The 13,660-nt window shown below is 60.1% G+C and overlaps 1 protein-coding gene across 1 annotated transcript in view; it reads left to right on the forward strand.

Annotated features, from left to right (window-relative positions):
* Window positions 1-13,660, forward strand: part of SHANK2 (SH3 and multiple ankyrin repeat domains 2) — a 306,758-nt gene that overhangs the window by 52,777 nt on the left and 240,321 nt on the right. Inside the window, exon 9 of the mRNA XM_036281110.1 lies at window positions 8,725-8,791. Coding sequence (XP_036137003.1) covers window positions 8,725-8,791 — 67 coding nt within the window. The remainder of the gene's footprint in view (window positions 1-8,724; window positions 8,792-13,660) is intronic.

The following is a 13,660-nucleotide window of genomic DNA, read 5'->3' on the forward strand; positions in this document are numbered from 1 at the left end:
GAAAAATGAGCGTTGTGATAATGGTCCCTGCGTCCCCGAGAGCTTGTGTGCCGGGCGTGTCGTGGTCCCTGCGTCCCCGAGAGCTTGTGCGCCGGGCATCTCGTGGTCCCTGCGTCCCCGAGAGCTTGTGCGCCGGGCGTGTTGTGGTCCCTGCCGTCCCCGAGAGCTTGTGCGCCGGGCGTGTTGTGGTCCCTGCGTCCCCGAGAGCTTGTGCGCCGGGCGTGTTGTGGTCCCTGCCGTCCCCGAGAGCTTGTGCGCTGGGCGTCTCGTGGTCCCTGTGTCCCCGAGAGCTTGTGTGCCGGGCGTCTCGTGGTCCCTGCGTCCCCGAGAGCTTGTGTGCCGGGCATCTCGTGGTCCCTGCGTCCCCGAGAGCTTGTGCGCCGGGCGTGTTGTGGTCCCTGCGTCCCCGAGTGCTTGTGCGCCGGGCGTGTCGTGGTCCCTGCGTCCCCGAGAGCTTGTGCGCCGGGCGTGTTGTGGTCCCTGCCGTCCCCGAGAGCTTGTGCGCTGGGCGTCTCGTGGTCCCTGCGTCCCCGAGAGCTTGTGTGCCGGGCATCTCGTGGTCCCTGCGTCCCCGAGAGCTTGTGGCCGGGCATCTCGTGGTCCCTGCATCCCCGAGAGCTTGTGGCCGGGCGTCTCGTGGTCCCTGCGTCCCCGAGTGCTTGTGCGCCGGGCGTGTCGTGGTCCCTGCGTCCCCGAGAGCTTGTGCGCCGGGCATGTTGTGGTCCCTGAGTCCCCGAGAGCTTGTGCGCCGGGTGTCCCTCTCGGTTCTCACAGTGAAACAATGTAGCACGTGAGGCAGCTGGAGCCGCCCACCTGGTGGCCGTGACAGGTGGAGCACCCTCAGCCCCACCTGCACACGCCGCCCCTGATTGACAAGAGAGCCTGTGAGGTAGGGTTTGTCACTGCTCCTGCCTACAGGTGGGGAGACTGAGGCTCAGAGATGCTCTGTAATGGAGCCAAAGCCACACAGCAAATAGATGACCCCGTGGGACTAGAAGCTGGGTCTCCTCCCAGCACGACCGCGATCTGCCATCTGTCCGACACCTCTGGGTTGGTTGCTTTTGATGAATAATCTTCAGAGGCACACAGACTTTCCCCCCTTTTTCCCCTCGATGGCTCTTCAACGGGCAGAGTTGCCTGGGTTGTGCCTGGCTGGGAAGACCGCATGAGGAGCGGGTGGCGGCCTCGTGATTCTGGCCTCATGATCGGGTCCGTGGAACCGGCACCGCTGGCTTCCCTCTGCGGAGAGAGGACAGCTGTGGCCCTGGGGGCACCGCCGTCTCGCACCCTCACGCCCCTGCGGGAGCCCCCGGCCCCTCTCTGCCCAGCTCCACCTGGGCGCAGGACCTGCGGTTGGCCTTGACCGTCTTCCCGTTGAAGAGCACTCCTCACGGCAGGTGCGGGGCCCGTGTTCAGCAGCGGCCTCTCTCCCGTTCTCACAGTGAAACAATGTAGCACGTGAGGCAGCTGGAGCCGCCCACCTGGCGGCCGTGACCCTCAGCCCCACCTGGAGCAGCTGAGCTGGAACCGTCTGCAGAGCTGCCGGCCCAGCCTGCCTGGGGCTTCGTGGGTCACTTCCCCCTCGTCACCTGGCTCTACCAGCGTTTGTTTTCTGGTCAAAATTAGAATTAAGCAAAGGGACCCAGGGGAGTGGCCTGGCCTGGTGGCCCCCAACGCTTCAGGACCGCAGGTCTCACCAAGGTCTGGGAGTGAAGTGTTTGCACACCGAGGGAGATTGTCCGCGCAGCACGAGCCTGCTGTGCCTGCTTCTCCCCGGCTCCACCCGGCCCAGCTCCCCTCTGCCCGGGCTGCTGCCCTGGCAGCGCACCTGGTGCTGGGCGGAGACCCTGCATTCGACCCGCCCTCGTACAGGCTCCTCCCTGCACACAGCAGGGGGAGGCCGCGGGTGTGCTGGCCATGCGGAGGGGGGGACCTCTGCCCTCTGAGTGACATGGGGGGTCATTGCATCGCCGTCTTCCCAGTGAGTCACACTCTCTCAGGACTCTGTGTGTCTGTGTGCATGTGCATGTGTCTGTGTGTGTATGCATGTGTGTGTCTCTGTGTGTGTGCACGTATATGTGTGTGTGCATGTGTGTGTCTCTGTGTCTGCATCTGTGTGTGTGCATGTGTGTCTCTGTGTCTGTGCATGTGTCTGTAAGTGCATGTGTGTGTCTCTGTGTCTGTGCATGTATCTGTGCATGTGCATGTGTGTGTCTCTGTGTCTGTGCATGTGTCTCTGTGTGTGTGCATGTGTGTGTCTCTGTGTGTGTGCACGTATATGTATGTGTGTGTGCATGTGTGTGTCTGTGTGTGTGTCTCTGTGTCTGTGTATGTATATGTATGTGTGTGTTTGTGTGTCTGCATCTGTATGTGCATGTGTGTGTCTCTGTGTCTGTGTGTGTGTCTCTGCATCTGTGTGTGTGTGTGTGCATGTGCATGTGTGTGTGTGTAGCTGATGCAGGATTTATACGTCCTGCGCTCTGCCAGGTTCACACTGAGGATTTTCATAATCGCTAAGGGATTTCATGCCTCTGTCCCCTGTGCGGCCACGTGCCGGGGCAGCAGGTTGGACATGGAGGGCGTCCTGTGTCCTGGCTCACCCGTCTTCTCTAGGCTGTTCCCACGTCCTCTGACCTCCCCGGAGCAGCACCTGTGAGCCCCACGCCAGCAGGACACGTCCCAGGATGAGTGCTGCCTCCCCTCTGGTCTGCCCCTGCCCAAGGGTGCCGGGTGGCCGAGGGGTGACTTGTCCTGCGGGGCTAAGGCGCTAACGCAGCTTACAGTGGCTTTGGGCGATCCCCGGGCAGAGAGCACGATGATCACTCGCGGTTCTTTAATCCTTTCCTGTGGGAAACAGCTGGGCCTCCCACGATGTGCCTGGTTCCGGAAAGGAAGGGTGACACTGCCTGGCAGAGAGTGTGACAGCGTGGAAGTGGACGTGGCAGAGTGTGACAGCAAGCACGGCAGTGAATGTGGCAGAGCATGGCTGTGCGTGTGGCAGAGGGTGTGGCTGTGTGTGGCAGTACACGTGGCAGAGGGCGTGGCTGTGCGTGTGGCAGAGGGTGTGGCTGTGCGTGCGGCAGTACAGGCGGCAGAGGGCGTGGCTGTGCGTGTGGCAGCACACGCGGCAGTGGGCGTGGCTGCGTGTGTGGCAGAGGGCGTGGCTGTGCGTGTGGCAGCACACGCGGCAGAGGGCGTGGCTGTGAGGAAGGCCTGGTAGACACACAGAAACACACTCCGGGTCAGCAGGCTCCGGTGCGGTTCTGAGTAAAGGCTGTACAAGATAAGAAATTGGGCTTTAGAAACAGTGGTGATTTGCCTAAGTAATGAGTCCGACAGTCCAGAAGGCTCTGGTATGACCTTGATGTGACATCTTTCTCTCCGCCTCCAGGTGGCTCCCTTCTGCGGCACCTCCCCCACCGCCTTGCAGGCCTGGGTGGCCGCCCTGTGTCCGGCCAGCGCCTCCTGTGTGTGGTGTGCGTGTCCTCACTTCTCACTTCTTCCTTGGACTCCGAGGCCGTGTCTGGGCGTCCTCAGGGGTGAGGGTGGCTGAGGGCACAGGTGTCCCAGAGGGGTCCCGGGCTGTTACGGAGCAAGGGCTCGCGGCCTGATGCCCACAGAAGCCAAACTACGGCCCTGGCTTTCGAGAAACGAAAACGGCTTTTATTTGTAGGTCGACCCGCAAGGACACGAGAGTCAGGGCTCAAGTCTGTCGCACGATCCAGGGTTGGGTGCAAGGAGTCCCGGGTTTCGGCATCGGTCTCCCTGGACAGTGGGCCCTTACGTCTGACAGGCTCCGGCATTGCGTGGAGATCACGCCGGTCCTTGGTTCCACGGGGGGAACAGTTAAAGCTTCACAGAGGTTGCTCGTGAGCATTGTATTCGAGGTTTCAGCTTGGTTCCGGGTCCTGCTAGGAACAGGGTCGGACCAGGGTCGGACCAGCTGGAGCTGTCTCTGTGGCCACAGTGCTCCTGGTGTGGCAGCTGGCCTCCCGTGGCTGGGACTCTGCCCACCAGCTATTCTCGGGTGACTGTCTCATCACCTGTCCACAGACAGCGCCACGAATCAGAAGGGAAGGAACTGAAGCGCTGGGCACTGGGCGCTGGGCGCTGGGCGCTGGGCGCGGTTGCTAGGGGCTTTGGTGGCGTGTGCAGTCTGCTGACACGTGCCGCCAGACATGAGGCCGGCAGCGGGGCACGTCTGGGACTTCAGCGGCACTGAAGTGTCTCTCAGGGACCCAGGTCTGCGTTGGGAAGGCATCAGCATGTTGATCCATAACATGAAGACAAAGGCTGAGCTTGTCATGTAAGCAGGACACACCCAGAAGCCACCTAACATCACGGGATGAAGTAAAATATTTCACGTGAACATCAGGAAACTCATACGTAGTATCGCCACCGTCATACTGATCATCACCGTCCCTGCTCTGCTCTGGGGTAAAAGCGCCATGTCTGGGTAAATGGCGGTGGCTGTGACTTTGTCACAGTTCTTGTCCCCTTGGGAGCTGCGGGCAGCCCCTGGTTCTTTGGTAGAAATGTTCACTTCTTGGTCTGAGTTGGAATCGCTTTTTCAAACTTCTGGGAAAAGCGAAAGTTAGTGTTATTTTCAAAACAGCAGAGACGAGGTTACAAAAAGTCGAGGGGAACTTGCGTAACAGAAACTGTAACCTAGACCTGCCCGGTCCGCTCACCCGGATTGCCCGAGGTTCCCTGGCGGACGCCCGGCGCTGGGGGCCACGCAGAGGAGCCGGAGTTCCCGGCGTGAACGGGGTGAACGGTGCCCCCCCGAGGGAGGAAGGCGGGTGGACAAAGCCGCATGTACACGGCGTGTTACCCCGCCCTTGCACACCTGGGGGTCATCCACGAGCAGACAAAGTTATGGCCACTGAGGTACGTGGACAAGCGTGTTCAACGCAGCTTCATTCATTGGAGCCCAAAGTGGGGAGCGACCCAGATGTCCGGGTGAACGACGACTCTGCAGACACGTGGAATGTTGTTCAGCTGTAAGGAGGAGAAACCACACTCGACGGCGGCGGTGCATCTGAAGCAGGGGCCGAGCGGAGGAGCCCGGCACGGGTGTGTGCCTTGCACTTCCTGAGTGTGACATGCAGGACACAGGTGTCATTTACGGAGAGGGAAATCAGGTCGTCTGGGCTGGGGCGGAGGGGACGGGGGCAATGTGGGGTGACAGAAAGGTTCTTGACGGGTGGTGGTTCCCTGGACGCACACGTCCGTCAGGTTGTGCGCCTCACGGGTTGGGGGAAAGACATTTGAGAACCGTGAGGGTGGGGCGGGTGTGAGAGGGTGACCGACTGTGACGTGACGTAGGAGAGTGTCGTTCTTTGCGTGGGGCTGGTAGTCAGAGGGGCGGGCGTCACCAGGGTTTAGCAGAAACCAGATCTCATGCACACGGGCGTGCGCACGCGCCGCAGCGGGCCACGTGTAAGCAGTCATGCCAGCGAGTTGGGCACTGGATTGATTTCTGTTGCTCTGTTCTTTCAGTTCTGGGGGTACGTTTGAAGTGTTTCATAACGGGTCTTGGGGCGGAGGAAATAAAGGCTCCGTGTAGAGTAAGACGCAGGAAGCAGTTTCGGCTCTGCGACCCCAACTCCCACGCTTGTACCGGAAAACAGACCACGTGGAGGAGCTTCTCAGGCCATGTGTGTGTCCCAGGGATCCCCATCTGGTGTTTGCTGGGGAACACACGTGTCCATGGGGGGGCAGTGAAGGCATGGTCTCAACTCCTGTGCTAAGCAAGGTCTTATGGGCTGAGTTGTGTACCTCCAAATTCATATGTTGGGGTCCTAACCCCCAAGGCCTTCACCTGATCGGGTGAGGCCCACCACACAGGGAGGGCATCTCCTTCCCTCAGCCTCCGGATTCAGATGTTAATCTCATCCAGAAAGACCCTCAGAGCCCCCCCAGGCTACTGTTCAGCCAGTGTCTGAGCACCTCACAGCCCAGTCAGGTTGCCACGTGGACCGAACCGTCGAACAGGTTTTCAGTTCCTGCGGGCACCTACGCGGGGTGAACTAGTAATTCTGCGTCTCACTGTGGAGGAGCCCACGCGGTTCTCCACGGAAGCGGCGGCCCCTCATTCCCAGCAGCAGCACAAGCCCGCGGTCCCCCTGCTGCCTCCCAGCGCTTGTTATTTTCTGTTCTTGTTTTTGTTTTTAATTTCGTCCATCCCAGCGGGCGCAAGGGAGGCTCACTCTCGGGGTGTAGCTGACGGGACAAGGAATGGTGCTGACCAGCTGTGCTCTCAGTGACGCTGGGCTCCGTGTGATGTGACACCGGCGGCCGGCAGACGAGGTTGCCTCCTCGCAGGGCGCCGTGGCGACACCCCTGGGCTCTCGTCTCTGTCCCTTGGCTGTGTCGAGCGCTGTAGTGTGAAGCCTGGGTCCCAGGTGGGTGGGCGGGAGGCCCACCAGGGTCATTGTGCCCAGTGGTTCCTTTCTTGTCTCTGCACCTGACGTGGCCTTTGTCCCCACCCCGCTGCCCCGGCTGGTACAGGGAGGAGCCCCTGGACTCCTCCGTCGCTAACAAGCCGGGAGAGGCTGGGTTTGCCTACTTGCTGCCCGTACCCAGCAGCCTTGGAGGGCACGGGGCTTAGGGTGGTGCCAAGAGGAAATCAACGTCCCGGCTGAGGACGAGTCGGGGGTCCCTGGCTGTTCAGCTGCACCGCCCCCAGCCTCCCTGCAGAGCGGTGTCACTGAAGATTCCCCACACAAGCGGAAGAGACGGTTTGGAGACGTTTAGTTAAGAAAGGCCTCGTGTGGAGTTGGCTGGCACGGTTGTGGGGTCTGGCAAGTCTGGCATCGGGGGGGCAGGCGGGGACGCCAGGCAGGAGCTGACGCGCAGTCTGCGGCAGAATTTCTGCTCCAGGAAATCTCGGTCTCTGCTCTTAAAGCTGCCGAATGATTGGAGAGCGGCCCACCCAGGCTGTCGCTGAAAGTCGGCCCAATGGGGATGTGTGTCCCCAGCCCGGCCCCTGAACGCCTGGCTCCTCTGTGGGTGTGGACGGCTGGCTGCCTCGGAGCCCTAGGTCTCCCCTCGTGGGCACTGCCCTCCGGTTCTGGTTCACGTCTCCCGGGGGACCTCCCGACCTTCCCGGGGGGACCTCCCGACCTTCCCGGGGGGACCTCCCGACCGCCCCAGGGCACCAGCTTCACCTGCCTGGCTGCCCCGACATGTCAACCGTCACACGGCTTACTCGCTTCAGTCAATGGATCTGTAGGGCTCGAGCCGGAACCGTCACCCGTAGGCATTGGTCCTGATGCCACCACCTGGTTGTGACACGTGTGGTGTGATCCTTCCCCGAACTCAACTCCGATGAGCCTTGAGTGCGTCCTTCAGGTCCCCCTGCCCCGTCTCCTGCTCCGCACTGGCTCGTATCTACTCAGAATGGGCTCCTGGGGGTGCGTGTCGGAACCAGTCGGGCCTGGTGGGAACATGGGACAGTCCCCAGGGTCCCCAGGCTCCTGCCACTGCACATGTCACTTCCGCATGGCCCTTCCGGGTACAGGTGCTGCTCACGTGGATTCTCCCGTGGAGTGAGCCTCACCCTCCTCAATTGGCCAGGGCCCTGAGCGGGGCGCACACGGGGTTGGGGAAGTGAGAAGACAAGACTCTGCGTGGGTTGGAGGGCTGTGGGGAGTCACGGCTGCTGTTTGAAGAGTCCTGATGGTCCTGCCATTTGCGGCAACGTGGGTGGACCCAAGGGCATTCCACTAAGCGCGAGACATCGACAGAGAAAGACACGCACTGTCTGGGCTCGCTCAGATGTGGTATCTCCAACACCGAACTCAGACGAGGACATCGGATTGGTGGGAACTAGAGGCGGGAAGGGTCGGGGAGATGGGAGAAGGGGGTGACGGCAGGAGCCTCCAGCTGCGGGGTCACACGTCCTGGGATGCAACGTACAGGGCGGTGTTGAGCTGGCGCTGAGGTGTGTATCCGACAGTTGCTGAGAGAGTCGATCCTGAGAGTTCTCGTCCAGAGGAGATGGTGTTTTTGTGACCGAATGAGGTGGTGGGTGCCAGCTACACCCGTGGTGACCATTCACAGTGTGCGTGAGTCACCTCATGCTGCTCCTCCCCTCCAACAGAGTGGTGCATCCACTAGGTCTCAGTGGGGCTGAGGCATAGCTCTTGTTTTTATTGCTTTAAATCCTCTCCCGGGGATATTTTCCCATTTATCTTCAGAGAGAGTGGGAGGGAGAGAGAGAGAGAGAGAAACATCGATGTGAGAGAGACACATCAACTGGCTGCCTCCTGCAAGACTTTGACTGAGGCCAGGGGCTGAACTGCAACCAAGGCACATGCCCTTGACTGGAATTGAACCCACAACTCTTTGGTCCACGGGTCGACTCTCTAACCGCTGAGCCAAACTGGCTAGGGCATAGTTTTTGTTTTTTTAAAAAAGAGCCATAATGCTTGGTCGGTGTGGCTCAGTGGTTGAGCATCAACCCTGCACCAAGAGGTCACTGGTTTGATTCCCGGTCAGGGCACATGCCCAGGACGTGGGCCTGATCCCCAGTGGGGGCCATGCAGGAGGCGGCCAGCCGATGTTCTCTCTCATCCATGTTTCTCTCTCTCTCTCCCTCCCCCTTCCTCTCTCTCTAACATCAATAAAGAAAAAGAGCCATGATTGGGCTCTTTGCTGTAAGGGCGTGGAAGAGGCCGTTCTGCCGTGGCCACCGTGACCTCATGTCCTCTCTTGCAGGTGGCGGTCATTGCGGGCAACTTCGAGCTGGCAGAATACATCAAGAGCCACAAGGAGACCGACATCGGTAGGTAGGCGCGGGAGCCCGGGCCGCGCGGCCCGACTGGCAGAGCCGGGCTCTCTCGAATCCTCCTTGGTCCCGGGTCCGCGTTGAGCCAAACGTAACAAAGCATCGTAGTGACGTTTTCCGGGTGTCTGTTCTTGGGTATTTTTTTAACGCGTGGCAGGGTTGGGGCCCAGGAAACCCTGACATGTTAGGGAAGGACGTGGGTACAGCAGATGCGTGGATGGCGGGCGTGGCTGCCCAGCTGGTGAACCAGTTAATTTGAGACTCACCTGCATGGTTTTCTGGAAGATTCTGTCACACAGCCTCCACTCAGAGAGAGACGGCCTCTCTGCCGTCCCTCTGCACCGTCCCACCGTCCCCGGCGATGGTGCTGACGGCCGTTCCCCTTTCTAGTACCCCTTGTGCCAACCAGGAGGACTGTCTCGGGGGCCCCCCCTCCCCCCTGCCCTGCCAGAGGCTGGGCCCAGGCTTGCATCGTGGAGGAGCCCGCTGGCCTGTTTCCTCCGGCTCCGGCCTTGCACCGGAGCTGCAGCGGGGAGCAGGCCCCCTGGACCGGCAGCGGTAAGCTTTCCGCGCAGGCGCCACGCCGTCAAGGGGGTGGGCGGCGGGCTCCATGGCACCGAAGAGGTGACCGATGGCATCTGTGTCTTCCTGCCTGCACCCTCCCCCCGTGTTCCGTGTCGGGGTGGCGAGACCCCGTGTCTGGCTGTGGCGTCTGTGCCGTGTGCGTGCGTGGCCGGCCCCCGCCGTGGGGACGCAAGGCTGCAGGCGAGCTGCGCGGGCTCCCGCGCCCCCTCTGAGCTCGGCCTCCCCGGGCTGCCGCTGCCGGCCGAGCCAGGGCAAATCGCTTCATTGCTCTGAGCCCCAGGCCCGCACCCTGGTGGCATCAGCATCTCCGTGGGCGCACGAGAGAGATGAATGAGCTAATGTCTGCAAAGTGATTTAGAAAATGAAGTGTGCTCTCCGAGTCCCCGCCTCCCTCATTCAGCCGGCCGCACGGCCAGGTCCAGCCACCTCTGCTGCGAGGCAACGGCTCCATTCAGCGGAGGAGAGGGTGGTGAGGTCCCACCCGACTGTGGGAGTGTATGGCCCCCCGAGCTCCGTGGGTCATAGCCACAAGCTCGGGCCTACACTCATGATCCTTTTCTGTTTTTTTGGTACGTGCCCCTAGCGGGAACTGAACCCGGGACTCTCTGGTCCGCAGGCCAGTGCTCCAACCGCTGAGCCAAACCGGCCGGGGCTCACGATCCTTATTAAGCACCCACCTTGATGGGGCCCAGCAGCAAAGGGAGGTGGGGAGTGCTCCCTTCTCGGGCTCTTGGAATGGAACTAAGAAACCACAGACACACAGGCCTTCAGGGCCACCGCGGATCTAGGGACCAGCCCCTGTCCTGGCCCAGAGAAAACCACCTCGAACACCATCCGGCCCCGGAAGCACGGCGTTGATTTAAAACCCAGGTGGGGAGACCCTGGCTGGTCCCTTCCATGTTAAGATACAGTAGCTTTCCTATCTGGGAGGCAGACGCCTCTTCACAAACAGAGGTTCTTGCTTATTGTAAAGTGATACCTGTTTGTCACGTGGTTACATGTGAGTTACTGGTAATACATGTATGATGTCGGGGGAATACATTCTAGTTACTAATAATACATGTATGATGTTGGGCAAATACATTCTAGTTACTAATAATACATGTATGATGTTGGGTGGATACATTTTAGTTACTAATAATACATTTACGATGTGGGGTGAATACATTTTAGTTACTAATAATACATGTATGATGTGGGGTGAATACATTTTAGTTACTAATAATACATGTATGATGTGGGGTGGATACATTTTAGTTACTAATAATACATGTATGATGTTGGGTGGATACATTTTAGTTACTAATAATACATGTACGATGTTGGGCAAATACATTCTAGTTACTAATAATACATGTATGATGTGGGGTGGATACATTTTAGTTACTAATAATACATGTACGATGTTGGGCAAATACATTCTAGTTACTAATAATACATGTATGATGTGGGGTGAATACATTTTAGTTACTAATAATACATTTACGATGTGGAGTGAATACATTTTAGTTACTAATAATACATGTATGATGTGGGGCGAATACATTTTAGTTACTAATAATACATTTACGATGTTGGGTGGATACATTTTAGTTTCTAGCAATACATGTATGGTGCCGGATGAATACATGTTAGTTGCTACTTACCGTTCTGACCAGTGACCTAGGGGAATTGTGAAGGGCCCACCCTCTGGAGCTGGGGGCTCCCCCAGGGCTCCAGCGACTTCTGGGGCACAGAGCTGGGACTGGGGCAGGAGGCCTCTCCTGCTGCACCTTGGAAACCTCTGGGCTCCCGGAAGCTGGGGGACCCTTGCTCCACAGTCAGCGAGGCAGAGATTTCGTGCGCCTTGTCCCCTGTCTCGTGGGCTCCCCAGCGCAGTTCTGGACGGGAAGGGGGGCCCCAGCAACCTGCCCTTCCCGCGGTCCCTCAGCGGCTCCAGAGGAGGGGGGGCCCCCTGACTGCGGTCTGTGGCTGTGACTGGGAAGCTGCGGGTGTGCACTTGTCAGTCACTGCTGCGTTTTTCAGAGAGGAGGTGAAGGCCGTGAGGCGGGGCTCCCTCGGGGTTCAGACGTCACGCGATGCCTCGGTCGGCTCCTGGGGGAACCAAGCCCTCAGGCCATGTCCTACGTCACTCCTTCCGTGGTACCCGGGGACAATCCTGCACCGGGATGTGGGGGCTGAAGGGATGTGGGGTTGCCCATGAAATGCTGGGCACCAGCTCCCAGGAAGCGGGGTGTTTCGTGGTGATGCCTCCATCACCCACAGGAAGGGCAGCATTCCGACGGTGGGCACGCACCGACATGGAGCAGCAAGGCTGGAGGAGGGGCTGCCACGGGCTCGCCCACCACACACATCCCACCAGTGACGAGGGAGACGCGGAGCTGGGGGTCCCAGGGCAGAGAGCATCACCTGGAGTCAGGATTCTCAGTGGGTTCCCTGCGGGGGGGGGGGTGCCTTCTCACCAGGTGGTTCTGGGCCCATGTTCGATTGTGGTCTCCAGTCTGTCATGTGTGAAGCTCCGTGGCTCCGTGGCTCCGTGGCATTTTGATTCAGCCTCTGTGGCTTGGCTCCCTGACCCAGCATCATCCGTGGCCTGCGAGGCGTCGTCACAGCCTGGCTTGGTCAATCAAGGCTGAGGAATCTCCCGCTGGCTCCTGGCCTCTTGGGGGAGGGGGTCCAGTGTGATCGCTGGAGGACTTCAGTGTGACCTCTCTGTGTGACCTGTCACTGAGCCTCAAGAGTTATGGCGGGACTGCTGGAGAGGGTGGGGGTGCGGGCTGTGTGTCTACTTCATGATCGTCAGTATGTCTTGACGTATGAGCTGCTCTTAGCAGAGAGGAAGCAGGGACACTGGGGACTGTGTCCTGAGCAGGGGCTGCACCCTGAAGGGTGGTGGGTGCTCTCTTTCCTTTTTTCTGGTTAATCCTCACCTGAGGATATTTTCCCCTTGAATTTTAGATAGAGTGGAAGGAAGAGAGGGAGAGAGAGAGAGAAACATTGATGTGAGAGAGACATTGACGGGTTGCCTCCTGCACGACCCTGACCAGGGCCAGGGATTGAACCTGCAACCCAGGTACATGCCCTTGACCGGGAAGCAAACCCGAGACCCTTTGGTCCGAGGGCCGACGCTCTGACTGCTGAGCCGTACCGGCCGGGGGCCATGAGTTCCCTTCGTCAGCATCAGCGGGGCTGGGACAGCATCGCGGCCCCCCCCTCACGCGCAGGGGCGCTGAGCTCTAAGGAAGGCGGGACCGGCCCGCCTTAGCCTAAACCGTGCGGGGCCGTGTTCCTGAACACGTCCCTCGTGGGGCTGGGGCAGCTTTGTCCTGCTCAGGGCCATGTGGACGTTGACAGCATCCTCCATGGGCCCTACACCTGCCCACTTCAACGTCAGCCCGCTGTCCTGGGTCAGGCTCGCCGGGGAGGCAGGTGCTGTGGGCTGGCGTTGACTGCTCGGGCCTTCCGTGGCCCGCGGGCTGGCCGGCCCCCACCCCCACCCCTGCGAGGCCCCAGCAGCCGCTGCCTGGGAGCCACGGGTCCTTTGTTTCCCGACACAGACGGACAGACGTGCGCAGCCTGGAGATTGGGGCACTCCAGAGGCTGCGATGTCACTTGGGGGGGAGACCGTCCCCGTGCCGGAGCCCAGCGAGGTGACTGATGGGCGCCCCGAGGTCCGCGGGATCTGGACAGGGACCTGGAATGCCACGCGGGTGCAACTCTGTCTCTTTAAAAGGGGAAGAGATGACAGCTTGTCGGGAAGCCGCTCCCCAGCCGGCCGGCACGTACGTGGCTCCTAACGGGTGCTGCGGGTCTGTTTACTTACACCCCCACCTCTTAGGGAAATTAACCGTGACCAGCGCGGAGCAAGTGATGGTTTAAACCCGCAGCGAGTGCCCCAGTTAATCCCTGCCCGCCGTCCTGCGGTGCTCAGCTGTGCGGAGGACGGAGCCCCCCAGATCCGAGCGCTTTGCCATGAGCCGTTATGATGGCTTCTGTAGGACAGAGGTCCCCGAGAGCCGGGCTGTCGGGCCGCTGGGGAGCTCGCGCCCGTAGCAGCCGTGCAGATACTAAGCATGTCGCGGGGTGATGAGCTCTGCCCCGGGGTACCCTATTTTTTGCAGCCTCTGTTGTTTCTGTTTTTGCCCGGCTTCCCGGGGAGACGCACGGCAGATGGAGTGAATGACATGGGTTGTTCCTCTTCCACTGACCAAGGTGCGTCCCCGGCGTCTCGTCCTTCGGCCGCTGTGGAGAGGGGAGCGAGCGGCTCTGCTTCCCCCAGAT

The sequence above is a fragment of the Molossus molossus genome, unplaced genomic scaffold (genome assembly GCF_014108415.1).
Source record: "Molossus molossus isolate mMolMol1 unplaced genomic scaffold, mMolMol1.p scaffold_m16_p_31, whole genome shotgun sequence".
Classification (NCBI taxonomy): Eukaryota; Metazoa; Chordata; class Mammalia; order Chiroptera; family Molossidae; genus Molossus; species Molossus molossus.